Below are 22153 nucleotides of genomic sequence, written 5' to 3'. Positions count from 1 at the left end.
CTCTCCCATAATTGCTTTCTGTGTCTCACCAGGGTGGGGTAAGACACCCCCCACTCTGTCAGTTGGGCCATTTGTATTCTCACTAACTACCACCTGGCAATTTTCTTTTCCCAACTCCTCTGTTATCACAGGCATTGGAGCCGCATCTTGATTTAAAGACACACAGTTACTTTCCAAAAACCCTCCAGGAGGTCAGTTACACAGTTCCTTCTCAAAACCTGGGTCACAGGCTGAGTGCCTGGGCGCACAGATGCTGACCCAGCCACCCTAGTGTCCTGGACATCCTGCCCCAAGTGACTAGTGAGGAGACATTCCTGTACCCCCACTATTCCTTTCCCAGTTTCCTCCTCTGGGCCCCCTCCTAAGACAGATTTCTCTGTGCTCCCTAGGAAGGGTTCTGTCTCTTGTTCATCTGCAGAACTCTGCCAGCTAACAACTGGGACAGTTTCCTTAATCACTGACATCACCTCTCCTGCCCTTGCGCCTGAGGGCATGTTGCCTTCTACTGGAAAGGAGCTAGTTTCAGCCTCTCCCACACTTGGAAGTACACTGCTTCCCTGTGTTACAGAGTCACAGGAATCCTCACCCACCTCAGTGGTTTCTGAGATCCCCAGCCCCTTCTCTGGGCTCTCCTCTGGGACACATTTCTCTATGTTCCCAGTGAGGTGCCTGCAAGAATAAAATATTGAGGTTGTTGACTTAAGTCTATACCAGTCCTTTGATTCTTTGTACCCTGCCTTAGAAAATGAAAAACACTGTTCAGATGAGTGTAAGCCTTGTCTTTCCAGGTGTGTCTGATGCTAGTTTGTTGCAGACACAGACCACCTGACTGCATTATAACCAATTGAGACAGTTATTCAGGGTATGATAAATGTAGATACCCTTTTCTCCCTCAGAAAGAATCAGTATTATAGCTATCTTAGAGACCCTGAGGGACTGAAGGTAGAATCATAGAAGATTAGGGTTGGAAGAGACCTCAGGAGGTCATCTAGTCCAACCCCCTGCTCAAAGCGGGACCAACACCAACTAAATCATGACAGCCAGGGCTTTGTCAAGCTGGGCCTTAAAAACCTCTACGGATGGAGATTCCACCACTTCCCTAGATAACCCATTCCAGTGCTTCACCACCCTCATAGTGAAATAGTGTTTCCTAATATGCAACCTAGACCTCCCCTACTGCAACTTGAGACTATTGCTCCTTGTTCTGTCATCTGCCATGACTGATAAAAGCCAAGCTCCATCCTCTTTGGAATCCCCCTTCAGGTAGTTGAAGGCTGCTATCAAATCCCCCCTCATTCTTCTCTTTTGCAGACTAAACATGTCCAGTTACCTCAGCCTCTCCTTGTAAGTCATGTTTCCCAGCCCCCTGATCATTTTCGTTGCCCTCCACTGGACTCTCCCGAATTTGTTCATGTCCTTTCTGTAGTGGGGGCCCCAAAACTGGATGCAATACTCCAGATATGGCCTCACCAGTGCCGACTAGAGGGGAATAATCACTTCCCTCGATCTTCTGGCAATGCTCCTACTAATGCAGCCCAATATGCCACTAGCCTCCTTGGCAACAAGGGCACACTGCTGACTCATAATCCAGCTTCTCATCCACTGTAATCCTAAAGTCCTTTTCTGCAGAACTGCTGCTTAGCCAGTTGGTCCCCAGCCTGTAGTGGTGCATGGGATTCTTGCATCCTAAGTACAGGACTCTAAACTTGTCCTTGTTGAACTCATCAGATTTCTTTTGGCCCAATCCTCCAATTTATCTAGGTCACTCTGTATCCTATCCTTACCCTCTAGCATATCTACCTCTCCCCGCAGCTTAGTGTCATCTGCGAACTTGCTGAGGGTGCAATCCATCCCATCATCCAGATCTTTAATAAAGATGTTGAACAAAACCAGCCCCAGGACTGACCCCTGGGGTACTCCGCTTGATACCGGCTGCCAACTAGACATCGAGCCGTTGATTGCTACCCATTGAGCCCGGCAATCTAGCCAGCTTTCTATCCACCTTATAGTCCAAAGGCAGACCAAAGGCAGACCAAAGGAAGGGCCACATCTTGCAAACATAGAATCATAGAATCATAGAATATAAGGGTTGGAAGGGACCCCAGAAGGTCATCTAGTCCAACCCCCTGCTCGAAGCAGGACCAAATCCCAGTTAAATCATCCCAGCCAGGGCTTTGTCAAGCCTGACCTTAAAAACCTCTAAGGAAGGAGATTCTACCACCTCCCTAGGTAACGCATTCCAGTGTTTCACCACCCTCTTAGTGAAAAAGTTTTTCCTAATATCCAATCTAAACCTCCCCCACTGCAACTTGAGACCATTACCCCTCGTTCTGTCATCTGCTACCATTGAGAACAGTCTAGAGCCATCCTCTTTGGAACCCCCTTTCAGGTAGTTGAAAGCAGCTATCAAATCCCCCCTCATTCTTCTCTTCTGCAGGCTAAACAATCCCAGTTCCCTCAGCCTCTCCTCATAAGTCATGTGTTCCAGACCCCTAATCATTTTTGTTGCCCTTCGCTGGACTCTCTCCAATTTCTCCACATCCTTCTTGAAGTGTGGGGCCCAAAACTGGACACAGTACTCCAGATGAGGCCTCACCAATGTCGAATAGAGGGGAACGATCACGTCCCTCGATCTGCTCGCTATGCCCCTACTTATACATCCCAAAATGCCATTGGCCTTCTTGGCAACAAGGGCACACTGCTGACTCATATCCAGCTTCTCGTCCACTGTCACCCCTAGGTCCTTTTCCGCAGAACTGCTGCCTAGCCATTCGGTCCCTAGTCTGTAGCTGTGCATTGGGTTCTTCCGTCCTAAGTGCAGGACCCTGCACTTATCCTTATTGAACCTCATCAGATTTCTTTTGGCCCAATCCTCCAATTTGTCTAGGTCCTTCTGTATCCTATCCCTCCCCTCCAGCGTATCTACCACTCCTCCCAGTTTAGTATCATCCGCAAATTTGCTGAGAGTGCAATCCACACCATCCTCCAGATCATTTATGAAGATATTGAACAAAACCGGCCCCAGGACCGACCCTTGGGGCACTCCACTTGATACCGGCTGCCAACTAGACATGGAACCATTGATAACTACCCGTTGAGCCCGACAATCTAGCCAGCTTTCTACCCACCTTATAGTGCATTCTTCCAGCCCATACTTCCTTAACTTGCTGACAAGAATACTGTGGGAGACCGTGTCAAAAGCTTTGCTAAAGTCAAGAAACAATACATCCACTGCTTTCCCTTCATCCACAGAACCAGTAATCTCATCATAAAAGGCGATTAGATTAGTCAGGCATGACCTTCCCTTGGTGAATCCATGCTGGCTGTTTCTGATCACTTTCCTCTCATGCAAGTGCTTCAGGATTGATTCTTTGAGGACCTGCTCCATGATTTTTCCAGGGACTGAGGTGAGGCTGACTGGCCTGTAGTTCCCAGGATCCTCCTCCTTCCCTTTTTAAAAGATTGGCACTACATTAGCCTTTTTCCAGTCATCCGGGACTTCCCCCGTTTGCCACGAGTTTTCAAAGATAATGGCCAATGGCTCTGCAATCACAGCCGCCAATTCCTTCAGCACTCTCGGATGCAACTCGTCCGGCCCCATGGACTTGTGCACGTCCAGCTTTTCTAAATAGTCCCTAACCACCTCTATCTCCACAGAGGGCTGGCCATCTCTTCCCCATTTTGCGATGCCCAGCGCAGCAGTCTGGGAGCTGACCTTGTTAGTGAAAACAGAGGCAAAAAAAGCATTGAGTACATTAGCTTTTTCCACATCCTCTGTCACTAGGTTGCCTCCCTCATTCAGTAAGGGGCCCACACTTTCCTTGGCTTTCTTCTTGTTGCCAACATACCTGAAGAAACCCTTCTTGTTACTCTTGACATCTCTGGCTAGCTGCAGCTCCAGGTGCGATTTGGCCCTCCTGATATCACTCCTACATGCCCGAGCAATATTTTTATACTCTTCCCTGGTCATATGTCCAATCTTCCACTTCTTGTAAGCCTCTTTTTTATGTTTAAGATCCACTAGGATTTCACCATTAAGCCAAGCTGGTCGCCTGCCATATTTACTATTCTTTTGACTCATCGGGAAGGTTTGGGGAACCAAACACAGGTTCCCCACTATGAACTGCAGGTATTTGAAGAGGGAATAATGTACTGAGACATTCAAATGTGCTTTTTGGAGATTTGTAGCACATAGAAATAGTCATTTCTAGATTTTCTTGATTGAGAGACGTACTCCACCCAGAATCTTATTGCTGATTATAAAGGAGATCAGTCTAGATCTGGGAGTATGTGCCCATCCTCTTTTGGGAATCCAGAGCTATGGTTTTCAAACATAGGATTCTAAAATTAGGTTTCTAAATCCATATGTAGACTTCTATTAACTTCAGTGGAAGCTACTGATGCTTTGCATTTTTAAAAACCAGGTCACTTATTTATGGATTTAAATTCCTAATTTTAGGATCCTATGTTTGAAAACGTTGGCCCAGTAAATCTGAAATAGGTACCCTCCCAAGGTGGGACAGGTGAAATTGCACACAGTCAAGAAGATATTGAAGGAGTTCCAAAGAGATGTCTATCAGGATAAAGAAAAGAAAATTAAGGAAGGAACATGAAATGTGAAAAGTAGCCACATTGTACCAAATAAAATGCAGTTTGTCCTCAGTAGTTTTAGTCCACGCTGGGTATAGTCTTTCAAACCTGTTCCCAATAAGAGAGGAGATATAGACTGGCTAGCTTTTGCTTACTGGAGGAGGAGCTAGAGAAACTGCTTATATCTGGAACCTCAGGTGGATACCAAGAAGTATCCCTTTGCCCTGTAGAGGAAGGGAATGAGCAAAAGGGCTGCTTTTGATCCATACCATTGTCTTCATAGCTATTGCCCCAAGGAAAGAGAGGGAAAAAATGCTCCTATAGGGAGTTTGATCTGGTTTGAAGCTTACCTTATTGCTGTGTCTGAGGCCTCACTAAACAGCTTTAATGCATCAAAGGGACATTGGATCACAGGGATCTTAGAAATGATTTTTACTTCCCAGGATCACAGCCCAGTCTGCTTCCTTATTATTCCATTTTCTGTATGCCCTTTCATCCGATTCAGACTCTTACAAATCATCAATACCCTCAGTGTGGCCTGGGTGGAAACATTAATATGGGATCCATTGTTTGACATAGATTTCACTGAGCTCAATGAGCTACCTCTACTCTTTGTTTTCAGTTAAACATTGATAATTAAAGAGACTAGCATTTCATAGATTCATAGAATTTTAAGATTGTTAGGATCATCTATTCTAGTCTAACCTCCTACATATGTAGGCTATAGCATTTCACATAGTGATTCCTTTCTCAAGCCTGTATCTTCAGTTCTGAGGTACAGAATCTCTTTTAGAAAGACTTTCAATCTTGATTTAAAGACTTAAAGTAATGGGCAAGTGATGGTAAGTTGTTCCAATGGAGGGGAAGGTTAAAGGACTAGAGACCCAAGTATCAACCCTACATTGCATCAGAGAAAATGAAGACTTTCTGTATAGAAGTCAGCATTTGGCATTGCAAGCACAGCATGCTGAAGAATCAGAGAGGGCAGTGCAGAACAGGGAAGAAAACTGGCAGTATGTGACCTCAAGAAGAAGGAGGAGGAGAATCCATATACTCCCAATGCAGATAGAGCTAAGAAACTGTTTTCAGGCTCTCTGCACAGGTATTATGGAGGAGAATGGTTTGGAAGAGTCATCTGAAGGAAGGGATCAGAAGGAGACCCCATCGACTGGAAGGCATGGGATGTATTGTCCTAGGGATGGAGGTTCTAAGACCACCACTTCCAAGAGGAGGAGATGGGTGGTGGTGGTTGGGGACTCCCTCATAAGGGGGACATAGTCATCCATATGCCATCCAGATTAGGAAACTTGAGAAGTGTGCTTCTTGCCTGGAGCTAGAATTCAGGATGTGTCTGCCGAGACCGATCAAGCCCTTGGACTGCTGCCTGTTCCTACTTCTCCATGTTGGCACCCATGATACTGCCAAGAATGACCTTCAGCAGGTCACTGCAGATTATGTGGCTCTGGGAAGAAGGATAAAGGCATTTGAGGCGCAAGTTGTGCTCTCATCCATTCTCCCTGTTGAAGGAAAAGGCTCAGGTAGGGACCACTGAATTGTGGAAGTAAATGTGTGGTTACACAGGTGGTGTTGGAGAGGCGGTTTTGGATTCTTCGACCATGCGATATTGTTCCAGGAAGAAGGATTGCTAGGAAAAGATGGGATCCACATAACAAAGAGAGGGAAGAGCATCTTCGCAGGCAGGCTTGCTAACCTAGTGAGGAGGGCTTTAAACTAGGTTCACCGGGGATGGAGACCTAAGCCCTGAGGTAAGTGGGCAAGTAGGGTACCAGGAGGAAACACAAGAAGGAGGGTGCAACAGGGGAGGCCTCCTGATTCATACTGAGAAAGTAGGGCAATTGGCTCGTTATTGTAGGTGCCTGTACACGAACGCAAGAAACTTGGGAAACAAGCAGGAAGAATTGAAAGTCTTGGCACAGTCAAGGAACTGTGATGTGATCGGAATAATGGAGACTTGGTGGAGTAATTCACATGACTGGAGCACTGTTGTGGATGGTATAAACTGTTCAGGAAGGGCAGGCAGGGGAGAAAAGGTGGAGGATTTGCACTGTGTGTAAGAGAGCAGTATGATTGCTCAGAGCTCCAGTATGAAACTGGAGAAAAGCCTGTTGAGAGTCTTTGGGTTATGTTTAGAGGTGAGAGCAACAGGGCTGATGTTGGGGTGGGCGTCTTCTGTAGACCACCAGACCAGGAGAATGAGGTAGACAAGGCTTTCTTCGGACAACTAACAGAAGTTTCCAGATCCCAGGCCCCAGTTCTCATGGCAGACTTCAATCACCCTGACATTATACCTTGACTTTAGCAAAGCTTTTGATATGGTCTCCCACAGTATTCTTGCCAGCAAGTTAAAGAAGTATGGATTGGATGAATGGACTATAAGATGGATAGAAATCTGGCTAGATTGTCGTCAATGAGTGATTAATGGCTTGATGTCTAGTTGGCAGCCGTATCAAGTGGAGTGCCACAGGGGTCAGACCTGGGGCTGGTTTTGTTCAAGATCTTCATTAATGATCTGGACGATGGGATGGATTGCACCCTCAGCAAGTTTGCGGTTGAAACTAAACTGGGGGGTAGATATGCTGGAAGGTAGGGATAGGGTCCAGAGTGACCTAAACAAATTGGAGGATTGGGCCAGAAGAAATCTGATGAGGTTCAACAAGGACAAGTGTAGAGTCCTGCACTTAGGACGGAAGAATCCCATGCACTGCTACAGGCTGGGGACCGACTGGCTAAGAGGCAGTTCTGCAGAAAAGGACCTTAGGATTACAGTGCACGAGAATCTGGATATGAGTCAACAGTGTGCCCTTGTTGCCAAGAAGGCTCATGGTATATTGGGCTGCATGTATAGGAGCATTGCCAGAAGATCGAGGGAAGTGATTATTCCCCTCTATTCGGCACTGGTGAGGCCATATCTGGAGTATTACATCCAGTTTTGGCTCCTCCACTACAGAAAGGATGTGAACAAATTCGGGAGAGTCCAGTGGAGGGCAACGAAAATGATCAGGGGGCTGAGGCACATGACTTATGAGGAGAGGCTGAGGGAATTGGGCTTATTTAATCTGCAGAAGAGAAGAATGAGGGGGGATTTGATAGCAGCCTTCAACTACCTGAAGGGGGGTTCCAAAGAGGATGGAGCTAGGTTGTTCTCAGTGGTGGCAGATGACAGAACCAGGAGCAATGGTCTCAAGTTACAGTGGGGGAGGTCTAAGTTGGATATAAGGAAAAACTATTTCACTAGGAGGGTGGTAAAGCACTGGAATGGGTTACGTAGGGAGATGGTGGAATCTTCATCCTTAGAGGTTATTAAGGCCTGGCTTGACAAAGCCCTGGCTGGGATGATTTAGTGGAAGTTGGTCCTGCTTTGAGCAAGGGGTTGGATTAAATGACCTCCTGAGGTCTCTTCCAACCCTAATCTTCTATGATTCTAAATTACCATCACTATATATGTCTTATTTCTAGCCTGAATTATTTTAGCTTCATCTTCTAACATTCAAACATTTTGGGCCTGGGCTTGATAAAGAGCCATCTACTATCAAAAATCTTTTCCCTGTGTAGGTACTTCCAGTTTAAGATCAAGTAACCCTTAAGATTTACTTGTTAAACTGAATAGATTGAGCTTGTTTAATCTGTCTTTATAAGGAATATTTTTCAAGGCTCAAATAATTTTTTTAACTTTTTTGGACACTTTCCAGTTTGTTGTTGTTCTTTTTTAAAGGTTGGCACCAGATCTGGACACATTATTCCAGTAGAATTCTGATTTATGCCATATACAGTGGTAACAACACCTCCCTACTTCTGAAACACGCTAATCTCCTGCTTATACATTCAAGGAATTCGTTTTCTTTTCTTAGTCCCACATAGCATACTGTCAACGCATGTTCAGTTGATTATCCACCATGACCCCCAAGTCCTTTTCTGAATCACTGCTTTTCAGAATACAGTTCCCCATCTAATAAGTGTGACTGACATTCTTGGTTCTTAGATGACTAATTTTGCATTTAGATGTATTAAAGTGCATAGAACCGGTTTACCATGCAATCTGGATCACTCTGTACAACTGATCTGTCCTTATCATTATTTATCTCTTCACCGATTTACCTCTTCACAAATTCAGTAGAGGATTTCCAACAATTATTTTCCTGAGTTTAGACAAATGTTCCCCATTCCCAAAAGAAAAATGAAGTAATATGCTGGCAAGCAATAAGGACAAAGTTTAGGTTGTGTGGCTGTGCTTAGTTTGAAGTAGCACCTTAAATTTCCATATTCTGGTTTTCATAATTTTTTGTGATTTTTGTTTTTAATTTTAAGCTAATATTCTTTTGGGGGTTTTGTAGCAAGCCCTTATGTGAAGATTCCTGTGTTTTTAACTGTTGAATATAGGGTTTCCCTTCTCTCAGAAGTGTACAGTGAGAAGAAAACCCTGTTATGGAAAAGAAAACTTCACTTACCGAAAAAAAAAGAACAAAACCCTTAAAGCAGAGTTATATTTATTAGGGGGAGGAATCTGGGACTAAAACTTTATGCAGTGAGCTGTCTCTTTATAGGATCATTACCTAATAGTTCATTGCAGACTGATATAAGAAGATAAATTTCCAAATAGGAATTACATTTTCTATTAATTGAACAAAATGTAATCGTCCATGTTTCCCCTAATCATTTCACATAATATAAAATACTCTGAATTAGGAAACAAAGTGCCACAATTTTTATTATGTACACACTGTACACCCAAAGAAGCTTCAGAAGTGTTGCTAGTAAATAATTGGCTAGATTTTGTGGCAGTAGGTACTGTATGACAGTTAATCAGCATTTGGCATGTGAAGCTTTGAAAACCTGACATGAAATGGCTTATGTTTTAAAATGTGTTTTTATTTGCTATTAAAGTATTGCTTTATATTAACATTTTTCAAAATCCCAACAGGAAGAAATGGATAGCAACCCCATGGTATCATCTCTTCTTAATAAGATAGCAAATTATACCAATCTGACTCAGGGAGTGGTAGAACATGAAGCAGATGAAGACAGCAAACGAAAAGAAATCAAGGTATCCAAAATTTTGAAAATTATAATTATTGTTATTATGTAGTATTTTCATTACAGTGGTAGGCATTGTGTAAACACAAGGGAGGCATGGTTCCTGGCCTGAACAGTTACTCCTTTTAGGGCTGGTCTACACTACAAAGTTAGGTCAGCTTAACTACGTCACTCAGGGCTGTGAAAAAATTCACAATGCAGGCCTGCTCTGCACTAGGAATTTACATTGGCATAGCTAAATCTCTCAGGGGTGTGAAAAATCCACATCCCAAGAGACATAGCTATACCAACCTACCCCCACATAGAAAGTGCTGGGTTGATGGAACAATTCTTCTGTCAATCTAGCTAGTGCCTCTTGGAGAAGTTGATTTACTACATTGGGCGGGGGGGGGGGGGGGGTGGAAGGAGTACTTGTGGCACCTTAGGGACTAACATTCATTGGATGCGATGAAGTGAGCTGTAGCTCACGAAAGCTTATGTTCAAATACATTTGTTAGTCTCTAAGGTGCCACAAGTACTCCTTTCCTTTTTTTGTGGATACAGACTAATACGGCGGCTACTCTGAAACCCGTACATTGATGAAGGATCCCCTTCCGTTGCTGTAGTAAGTGTCTGCACTATAGTAGTGCAGCTGTAGCTGTGATGCTTTAGCACTTGAAGTGTAGAAGTACCCTAAGAGCATGTCTAGATTGCAGCTGGGAGGGTCCTTCCCAGAATGTATAGACAGACATGCACTACCTCTGCCTGAGCTAGCCAGCTAAAAATAGCATTGTGGCCATGACAGCTTGAGCTAGCCACCTGAGTATGTACCCAGAGGTCAGGCAGGTTTGTATTCAGGTGGCCAGACTGAGCTACCACCCATTCTGCCTCTGCCATGTTGCTATTTTTAGTATGCTAACTTGAGCAGAACTAGTGTGTGTCTATTTACCTGTGCTGGGAAGCACGCTCCCAGCTGCTGTGTAGACATAGCTTAAAAGACAAACTGACTAAAGGTAGGGGAAAGGGGCACAATGCACAAAGTGGTTAAGCTGGTGATAGAAAACATCTTAATAAATTATTAGGGCTGTCAATTAATCGCAGTTAACTCATGCAATTAACTCAAAAAAATTAATTGCGATTAATCGCACTTAAAACAATAGAATGCCAATTGAAATTTATTACATATTTATGGATTTTTCCACATTTTCAATATTGATTTCAGTTACAACACAGAATACAAAGTGCACTACGCTCAATTTATATTATTATTTTTTTATTATAAACATATGCACTGTAAAAATGATAAAAGAAATAGTATTTTTCAATTCACTTCATACAAGTACTGAAGTGCAATCTCTTTATTGTGAAAGTGTAACTTACAAATGCAGATTTTTTGTTTTGGTTACATAACTTCACTTAGAAACAAAACAGTGTAAAACTTTAAAGAATACAAGTCCACTCAGTCCTACTTCTTATTCTGCCAATCAATAAAACAAACAAGTTTGTTTACATTGACAGTAGATACTGCTGCCTGCTTCTTATTTATAATGTCACTTGACAGTGAGAACAGGTGTTTGCATGGTACTTTTTTAGCTGGCACTGCAAGGTATTTACATGCCAGATATGCCAAATATTTGTATGCCCCTTCATGCTTCAGCTACCATTCCAGAGGACATGCTTCCATGCTGATGACTCTCATTAAAAAAATAATGCGTCAATTTTCTGAATATATTTCATGTTATAGCAGTCTTGGATGATGACCCAGCACATGTTCATTTTAAGAACACTTTCACTGCAGATTTGGCAAAACGCAAACCACAAAAAAAAAAGAAAAAAGAACCTTCTTCTGGTAGCATCTGACTTAGATGATGAAAATGAACATGTGTCGGTCCGCACTGCTTTGGATCATTATCAAGCTTAAGCCATCATCAGCATGGAAGCATGTCCTCTGGAATGGTGGTTGAAGCATGAAAGGACACACGAATCATTAGCGCATCTGGCACGTAAATATCTTGCAATGCCAGCTACAACAGTGCCATGCGAACGCCTGTTCTCACTTTCAGGTGACATTGTAAACAAGAAGCAGGCAGCAGGGTCTCCTGCAAATTGTAACCAATTTTGTTTGTCTGCGTGATTGGCTGACCAAGAAGTAGGACTGAGTGGACTTGGGGGCTCTAAAGTTTTACATTGTTTTATTTTCGAATGCAGTTTTTTTGTTTACATAATTCTACATTTGTAAGTTCAACTTTCATGATAAAGAGATTGCACTACAGTACTTGTATGAGGTGAATTGAAAAATATTTTTTTGTTTTTTTACCGTGCAAATATTTGTAATAAAAAATAAATGTAAAGTGAACACTGTACACTTTGTATTCTGTATTGTAATTGAAAGCAATACTGAAAATGTAGAAAAACATCCAAAAATATGTAATAAATTTTAATTGGTATTCTATTGTTATATATTGTTTCTAAGGCCTCTAAGAAGAGGGCCGTCTCCCCTACACTGTCCAAATCAAGTGAAACTCAGTGCCCCAACACAGATATGTTAGGAGTTCACAGGGAACATGGGTCCAAACCTTTGGTACCAAGGGCCAAGACTCCCCTAAACAGACAGCCACAGAAGGGGCAGCACTGGCAAGAGAGAAGAGGGAGCAATCACTGGCTGCACAGTTGGTACCACAGTGCAGCAGCAAAAAGGATTCAGCAGTTCTGATGTCCACTGCCCAACCTAAATCAGTGCTATCCGCTCCACCAAGAGGTAGCAGATCCTCCCACTCACCTTCTGCTAGATCAGGGTTCACTATCCTGGATGACCTGGCTATTTATTCTGACTCAGAGTTGCTGATATTTGTGGAACTGGTCATCTCCAGGGAGATACCCACACTGCTGGTGCTCCATTCACCAATACCGTCAACCAGCCGAGGGAGTTATTTCAAGGCATACTCTGTCTCCGCCAGTGCCAATTCCTCCAGTGAACTAGAGACTAAGACAGTGCTCCCGCTGCCCACTCTGAGCCACAACATTAGCCCAGATAGGGATTCCTGACTCTCCTGGGCACCCTCACATTCCTGAAAGACAATCTGCAGGGCTTGAGATCACTGGCATCTTCCCCCTTGGGCATCAACCTCTTACCCTGGTGGGATTCCTGGTATTCCTACGGCAGGCATCTTGACTCACAGGTATCTCGGGGAGGTACACACACAAAGATCACCATAAAGGGAAGATCTTCAGCCCCCTCATTATGAGGAGGAGAATCAACCTGAGCAGACAAACCACTCAGTTCCTCTGTGGCACTTTCTTCCTCATTCCCTGATGAGGCAGTGACATTGGCTTCTCTATTGCCACCCGATGACTACAAGCAGTTTCAGGACTGCTTGCTGAGGATTGCAGAGTTGCTACAGATTCCCCTGGAGGGAATCCAGGACTCTACTTATGAGCTGCTTGACATCCTTCAAATTGCAGGCCCTAACAAATAGATACTTTACATTAATGAAGCGATAATGGAGCCAGCCAATAGGATACGGCATATCCCAGCCACTTGTGCCCCCACCCTGAAGGGGGTTGAGAGAAAGTACTTTGCACCATATAACAGGACAGAATATCTATTTTCTCATCCTGCTCCAAACTCCCTGGTGGTTCAGGTGGTTACCAAACTCAACAGGCTACACCATCTCAAGTCTACTCCTTCTGATAAGGATGCTAAAAGACAGGACTTGTTCAGGTGGAAGAACTTCTCTGCCAGTCTTCGGTTCCACATTGCCTGTTATCATGCTTTATTTTCTACATAAGATGTTATTAATTATGACAAACTATCTGAGTTCAGCAACAAACTTCAGTTCAGGCCACAATTTCAGGACATCATCGGTTAGGGTAAACTAATAGCCAGGTTGACACTCCATGCCTTGTTAGACATTGCTGTGACACTTTGCCCTGCTCACAGAACAATGGCCTTACTCTGGCTTCCATCATCCCACTTACTCCATGCAGGGTGACCCCAACAATTTTTATGGTCCTGAATCTGCCCAAAACCATCTCCCCTGCAGTGTCCAGTCCCTCTTAGTGGACACTCACAGAGGTAACACCAAATTCGCTGCCTCAAAAGAGCCAGTACACACAACAGCTTGTTCTCCTAGCTAGGGTTATGCACTCCTCCTTAATACACAAAACTAAGATGGTTGTGTAATAAAACAGGAATAAGTTTATTAACAAAGATTTAAGTGATTTCAAGCAAGAACGAAAGAGATATGAAAGGGTTACAAACAAAACAAAACAAAAAAACCCACTTTCTAATGTCTAAAACTTAATTCTAGCATGATACAGCTTTGCCTAACCTAATATCTTACTCACACCAAGTAATCAGCATTCTCCAGCTTGATTAACAAGAGGACCAATCTTTCTTATATACAAAGCACTGACTTCTTCTCTCAGGTGATGGATACCTTAAAGTCTTTCAGCAGTTCCTTACATCTCCCAAATTTGTCTTTGTCTTCAAAGTCAGGAAGCCATTCTGGGGGCTCAACTATGTGTGTCCACCAGGTAGCCAATGCCACGTTAACTTTGTCATCTCCTGTGGTTTATGGTGTAAATGATCTTCCTGTAATCTCCATTGCAAACGAATAGCCCATTTTACCAGTCCCTGGTCATACCTGGCATGGTTTGCAATTGAGCCAAAGAGGTGTTTGCATTTCTTCTTTGTTGGGATACAAACTGTTTTGTCTCCTTTGTCTGTTTATGCTCTCCAAAACATAGTATCAGACAGTATCCATAATTTCACATGCAGTGTTGTTACATATATTTCACAATGACATTAACGACCAGTGTGGTATTAGTTTTCAAGTAATGTATTACAAATCACCTTTTAAATAAATATGAAACCTGTGTGAGAGGTGTATTGAGCTGGTCAGACCAGGTGATATTTACTGTTACATACCAGGTGTATGTATACCATCTGGTGCTGGGGTGCTCTTATGGTCACAGATCATAATTCTGCTTCCTGCTCCATGGCAACTTCAGTTGTCATGAAACAGGCCTCATGGCTGCCATCTTGCCAGGTCCCCAAGGCGGTTCAAGTTATTGTGGAGGACTTTCCCTTTGAGGGCAACCTTTCTACAGTCAGAGAGGGTCTGAGCCTCCCAGGAAGCATTAGAAACTGCAACATAGCCACCCTGCCATCATCTTCCTCTCAGTCTTATCTGCTGCCAGGAGATCATTTGATGGGACCTTGGGAATTACCCACAGTGGAATACAGATAGGCACCATTAGTGTTGGCTTGGCCTAGTCAAGGAATACTTGTAAAGCCCTCATAAGCTGGTCTCCCATCTCCGAATGTATTGTGATAGCAAGACTTTCACATAGACATGGCAACATCACTATCATTGGTGCTTGTGCACCTGCTATTCTTGCCAACAAGGAGGACAAGGAACAATATGCATAAGTCATGTATAATGTAATCAGAATAGTAGCCACACACAACATTATCATTGTGTTACCCAATGCCAATGCCATGCTGGGACCAGATGCTAGATCAGCTTGGCGAGAAAGTGTTGGGGATTTCTTTGTGGATATGACCATGAACAATAATGGTGAGTGACTGCTCAAGCTTTGTGCTGAAACTGGACTCCATATTTCTAACACGGATTTCCAATGGAAAAACATACATACATGGATTTGGTATTAGAATGATGGAGAAACCGGCAAAGAGCTAGACCATGGTCTTATATCTAGTCAGTGGAGAAGCTGTGTACACTATTGTTGGGTGCTGAAGTTGGCAATACTGACCACAGGTTGCTTGCGGACATGGGGAAACTGAAGTTGAAGGCAACTGAAATCAAGACTTCCATTAGTCATTTAGTCACAGTACAAAACCAGGCTGAAATCTGCAAACCATTTGATGTTCTAGCCCTTGCAGATGAAAATTTTGAACACAAGGAAATCAATAATTTGTGGGACTGTTTCCAGTCTTCTATTATGGACGCTCTCAACAGAGTGCTGGGGAAAATGTGCCCAAGCCCCAAACATCAATGGATCCATCAACAGACCCTGGACGTCACAGATAAATGACATATGGCTCACTTAAACAGGAACAACCAAGACTACTGATGCCTCAATGCCTTGTGTAACACAGTTTTAAAGCAGGACTAGGAGATGTTTAGGCAAATAATGCTCGATTGATGGAAGCTGTATTGGCAAAAAATGACTATGATGCTATCTATAAAGAACTGTGCACCTTAAAAGTTGGTCCACAGAACACCACCTTTCTTATCTACCTGCCTACTGGTACTGTGGAATTATTCTTTCTTTTTGGAGATGGAAAGGTGATGTTCTGATGTATTCCAATCACCATGGCATCGTGGCATGGTGATTGGAATACATCAGAACGTCACCAATCGTGGCATTTAATTGGTATACAAACTGTTCACAGTGGTTCTTCCTGAGCATGTTAAACCCAACATAAGCAATCTATGGCCTCTACAGTAAGCCAGATTTGTGCCCATCTGATCAACCGCAGAGCAGAATTTTACCATTAGATAAATTATTGAAAAAGCTTAAAGAGTTTCTGCGCAGGAAGGATGAGGTGTATATAGCCTTTATTGATTTAAAATCTGCCTTTGACTCTGTTGATCATAGCTCCCTTTGGCTCGGCCTGGAAGCTGCTGTGCCTGGCAAGCTCCTCAGCCTCTAATAGAAATGCATTGCCAAAGTGAGAGCTGTTTCTGGTTAGATACTAGGATGTTCAACTGGTTTGAATACAACTGTGGCATCCATCAAGGAAACATGGCTACGCCATATCTTTTCAACACTGTAATTGACCATGCAGTGCATGATTTCTATATAATAGACCTTGAAAATGGGGATGACAGGGCTGCGTTTGCATCCTCATGAACTAATCTCATCAGTGCACTGAATATATTTATGGAAGAAGGAAATAGGCTTGTGTGACAGTCTGTATCCCTATGTTCACCCTTTTTACAAAACTATAATGGATTTTGTATAAAGTATGCCTTGGGGGGTATCATTTGAAGACTCATAATGTGCTGATCATTATTGTCCTGGTAAAATATGTGTGGCCATATTGTATGAAAAGTTATAAGATTCTACTGTACAACTTTACTGAGACACGCTCCAAGTTCAGAAAAGCAGGCATAAACCAATTCATCAGAGACAAAAGACAACCTGGCGCTTCAGTCAGGTGTCAACAAAATCAAATGGACTATCACTTGGTTAAGCGGCCATTCTTTGGGAGGAAAAAGGGTGTGAGCAAAAAATTTCCAGGCTGGCAAAAAAACTCCCCAGATTACCTATCCTCCCTTTCTCTCTGCTCATGGCATCAACAACACCCGCAGAACAAGATGGTAACACTGAATTTGGAGAAGGGTCCTGACTGAAACATGTGGTGAGAGAGACTTTTGCTTTATGTTCACTTAGCTTGTTACATTAGGTATTAGTATGCGTTTTACCTTTTATTTCTTTGTATCCAATTCTGACTTTTATGCCTCATTACTTGTAATCTCTTAAAATCCATCTTTCTGTAGTTAATAAACTGGTTTTATTATTTTATCTAAACCAGTGTGTGTTTGGATTGAAGTGTTTGGGAAATGGGCGTATCATTTTCTATTAATGAAATGACAGACTTTATATGAGCTTGTATTGTCCTGGAGGGTGCTGGGCAGTACAAGATGCACATTACTGGGGGAAAGTCTGTGATTGGGAGTTTGCTGTTGTTGCCCGGCTGTATAATTCATGGGTGGCTGGCTATTGCATTCATACCGTATAGCTGGGAGTGATTTACATGCTGGTGGCTGTGTGTGAGCAGGCAAGTGGTGTAAAAGGCATCTCAGGATGGAGAATTATGGGGACACAGCTGTCCATCAGTCCAGATTGTATCCTGGGTAATGTCACAGTTTGGTCTTTAAATCAGATGGAAGAAGACCAAACTGATGAAAGCAGCTGATGAACCTCTACCCCTGCCCATCGTAATTGATGGAGAAGAAGTTTGATTCATTGACTCGTTTGAGTATCTTGGTTCCATTGTCACCACAGAGGGAGGTTGCCTTGCTGACATGAAACATCAAATCAGAAAGGCTCTGAGTGTTATGCGCACTCTTTGGAAGCCTCTGTGGTGTCAACTAAGATGCATATCTATCAAGCAGCAGTGACTTCTGTCCTTTTGTATGGCTCTGAAATCTGGGCCACAACAGAGACACAAATGCACCAGTTGGATACTTTTAATATGAAACAGCAGTGATATCTTGAAGGCATATGGTGGTTTCATCATGTTACAAACAAGGATGTGAGGCATTGAACCAACCAGTTTCCATTGTCTTCCCAAGTGACTTAGTGCTGGCTCAGGTGGCTGGGACATCTGCTCTGTATGCTAGAGTTCATACCAGCCTGCCAGCTTTATGCATTCAATCCAACAAAAGCCGGATGGAAAAGACCTTGTGGACAGCACATGTTGGAGTGATGTCATGTATTCTGATCTGGCCCACCTCAGCCTTAATATAGAGCAAGCCGCAATACTGGCAGGAGACTGGGCTCTCTGGAAACAGATGATCCAAAGTGTGCACTCTACACTCTATGAGCGGAGAATGAGTGATTGACCATCACTCGAAGAAAGAAAGGTTACTTAACTTACAGTAATTGGATAGAGTTTAGGTACCATAAGACCATGTAGTCTGACCTGTATAATGGAGGCCATTTAATTTCACCCAGTGATCCCCTGTATTGAGCTCAATAACTTGTGTTTCATTAAAGACTATCTTCCAAAAAGGCTTGATCTGACAACTTCAAGAGATGGAGGATCTATCGCTTGTCCTTAGTAATTTGTTCCAATGGTTAATCATCCTCACTATTAAATATTTGTGCCTTGTTACTAATCTGAATTTGTCTGACTTCAGCTTCCAGTTCTTGGTTCTTGTTAAGCCTTTATAATGTTAGATTAAAAAACTGTTTAATACTTGGTATTTTCTCCCCATGAAGGTACTTATACACTGTAATCAAGTTGCCTCTCAATCTTCATTTTTATAAACTAAACAGATTAAACTGGAAGTCTCTCATTGTCAGGCATTTTATTTCAAGCCCTGGAATCATTTTTGCAGCTCATTTCTGAACCCTCTCCCATTTTTCAACATCCTTTTTGAAATGTGGACACTAGAACTGTACACAATATTGGTCTCACCAGTACAATATATAGAGGTAAGAGTACCTCCCTACACCTATTCAATATTCCCCAGTTTCTACATCTAAGAAGCCCATTAGTCCTTTTTGCCACAGCATTGCACTAGGAGCTTACGATCAGCTCATTGTCCACCATGCCCCCTCAAATCCTTTTCATAGTCACTGCTTCCCAGGGTAGAGTCCCCCATCTGGTAGGTGTGTCGTGAATTCTTTGTTCCTAGATGTTTAACTAGATGTTCCTAGATGTTTAATGGGGTCAGCTCATCAAGTGATCCAGATTGCTCTGTTCAACTAACCTGTCCTCATAACTGTTTACCACTCTGCCAATGTATGCTCTTGGTATTATTTAATACTTTCTTTATTTAGAATGTCATGCTGTACTAAAACAAATGTCTTACAAATGTCTGAGTATATTACACCCATGCAGTTATCTTTATCAATCAAACTTGAAATATCATCAAAGAATGAAATGAGGTTATTTGACAAGATCTATTTTCCGTAAAACAGTATTGACTGGCGTTAATTATATTCCAATACTTTAATTCTTTATCAGCTTTTCCATTATCTTGCCCAGGACTGATACCAGTCTAACTGGCCTGTAGCTACCTAGCTCATCCCACTTGACACCTTTGAATATTGGCACAACATTAACCCTATTCCAGTTTTATGGAATGTCTCTGGTATTCCATGGTTTGTTAAAAATTAAGATCTTCTCAGCCAACTCTTTTAGGACTTGTGTGTGCAATTTATGTGGGCCTACTGATTTTAAAATGCTTATCCCTAGTAGATGCTGTTTAACATCCTTCTTAGTTACTAATAGACTAGAAAAAACTTCATCATCCTCATTTGATAAGAGTAAAACATCCTGCTTCTTTCCAAATACAGAATAAAAATATTTATTGAACACTTCTGCCTTTTCTGCATCATTAACAGATTTACTTTCTCCATCTAGTAATGAACTTATACCATTCCTATGATTTATTTTGTTCCCAATATATTTTAAAAAAATCCACCTATTGTTCTTAATCTTACTAGCTATGGATTTTTCTCTTGTGTCTTTAGCTTCCCATATCAATTTTCTGCATTATATAACCTCTTATTTATATCAATTTCTATCTTTTCTCATCTGTAATATATTGCTTTTTAATTTCTAATTTCTGTCTTCTGTGACAGACCCAGACTGGTTGGGTGCAGGAGTCTGGTAGAAGGAAAACACATTGGAAACTGGATGAATAGTTTTCTGTTTCCTGAGTGACCAGGGCAGGGGCCAGAGCAGTCAGGAAGGTGCTAGAAGCAATTAAGTCAGGCAGACTCCATAAGACACCTGGAACCAATAGAAGCAATCAAGGGAAACAGGCTAATCAGATCACCTGAAGCCCATTTAGAACCAGCTGGGACTAGTTTAAAAGGAAGCCCCTTCAGAGAGGCCAGCTGGTAGGAGCTGGGAGTAAGCTGGTGTGTTGTGGGAAGACTAGAAGTAAGAAGGTGCGCAGTAAAAGAGCTGGGAGAACAAGCATGGTCAGGTACCAAGGAGGGTGCTAGGCGGGGCCGTTTGGGGAAGTAGCCCAGGGAAGGGCTATAGCTCCAGTAGTATAGGAAAACTACTTGTTGCCACTGTCAATTAGGGTCCCTGGGCTGGAACCTGGAGAAGAGGGTGGGTCTGTGTCTCCCACCCCACATTTCTACACAAATGCTCCCTGAGTAGGAAGACAGGGACTAAAGAGGGTTCTTACACCAAACCCGTTGACTGGCCGATGATGAAGGTGGCTCAGTAAGCTGTAACCCTTGCCTCTGAGAGGGGAGAGAGGCTACATTGAGGGTCACAAAAAACCTCTGAGGCAAATCCTAACCACCTAGAAGCGCAGGACCCCCCGAGGCAAAGCCAATGCCCTGCCACACTTCACAGACACATTCAGCCAGAAAAATTGTCCTTTTTTCTTGATTGTAGAATTGTGGATTTTCACAATCGACTAAACTTATTTTAAAGAGCTTCAACTTCTAATTTTTATTCCTAATTTCCCCCAAACCATTTTGCTCATAGTTTTCCTCAGCTTTGGGAAGTAATCCCTTTTGAAGGAATGGTTAATTAATTCATCTTTATACATCATCGTGAGGTCCAAAACAGAGCAACCTCAGGTTGGGTCCAATACCTTTTGTGTTAGAAAATGATCATCTATAATTTTTAGAAACTTTAATGATCATTTACAACTAGCAGCATGGAACCTCCAGCATATGTCTTCCAAATTGAAGTCCCCCACAACAGCACAGGTTTTATTCCATCCAGTGCAAACAGCTGTTTAAGGAGTAACTCATCCTGTTGTATGGTTTGATTTGGTGTTCTGTAACAGAGTGGCGCTCCATCTTTCCAGACTACTGTACCCCTTTCAGGAGTCTGATTTGTCTTGAGTACTGCTAAGTTTCACATCTCTTAAAAACTATTTGCTTACAAAATCAGCCATAAAAATACACAAATGTCACAGCACACTATTACTGAAAAATTGCTTCCTTTTTCGTTTTTACTATAAAATTATAAATTAAATCAATTGGAATATAAATATTGGCCTGCCCTGGTCGCCCAGGAAACAGAAAACTACTCATCCAGTTTCCAGTGTGTTTTCCTTCTACCAGACTCCTGCACCCGACCAGTCTGGGTCTGTCACAGAAGATAGAAATTAGAAATTAAAAAGCAATATATTACAGATGGGAAAAGATAGAAATTGATATAAATAAGAGGTTATATAATGCAGAAAACTTAATTTCAGTGTATAATATATAGAGCACTATAAACAAGTCATTGCCTCTATGAAATTTTAGTTTTACTGACTTCGCTAGTGCTTTTTGTGTAGTCTATTGTAAAACCAGGCAAATATCTAGATGAGTTGATGTACCCCCTGGAAGACCTCTGCATACCCACAGGAGTACACATGCCCCTGGTTGAGAACCACTGCTGCAACAGGTTCCCCAGCAATACTTCTGCCTTAGCTTTGTTAGTTAGCGCATTGACCCATAGTGATTCAATATCTTGTGGATCTGAGTTATTAATAAGTCTAAATCAAGTAATAGTATATTTGAAGTAGGGTGCCACCTCCCCACTCACCTCTTTTACCTACTATCCTTGCTGAATAGGTGATAACCAGTGATTTTAACATTCTAATCATGCATATCATCCTACCAGTTTTCAGTAGTGTCACTTACATCAAGTTTCTTCTAATCAATCAGAATTTCCAGTTCATCTTGCTTGTTACCCAGATTCCTAGAATTGGTATAAAAACAAGCCCTCCCCCTCCCCCAAGAAAAGCAGGGAGGTGAAGGGACAAAATTAGAAAGGCCAAGGCACAAAATGAGATCAAACTAG

The 22153-nt window shown here is 42.5% G+C and overlaps 1 protein-coding gene across 4 annotated transcripts in view; it reads left to right on the top strand.

Annotated features, from left to right (window-relative positions):
• SLC12A7 (solute carrier family 12 member 7) overlaps window positions 1–22153 on the top strand; it is a 339376-nt gene that overhangs the window by 155236 nt on the left and 161987 nt on the right. For all 4 annotated transcript variants that reach the window (XM_048839506.2, XM_048839505.2, XM_075125474.1 and 1 more), the window contains exon 3: window positions 9530–9652. In XM_048839506.2, the coding sequence (XP_048695463.2) occupies window positions 9530–9652 (123 nt within the window). The remainder of the gene's footprint in view (window positions 1–9529; window positions 9653–22153) is intronic.

This window comes from Caretta caretta, chromosome 2 (genome assembly GCF_965140235.1).
Source record: "Caretta caretta isolate rCarCar2 chromosome 2, rCarCar1.hap1, whole genome shotgun sequence".
Classification (NCBI taxonomy): domain Eukaryota; kingdom Metazoa; phylum Chordata; order Testudines; family Cheloniidae; genus Caretta; species Caretta caretta.
This window is presented reverse-complemented; position numbering and strand designations above follow the sequence as displayed.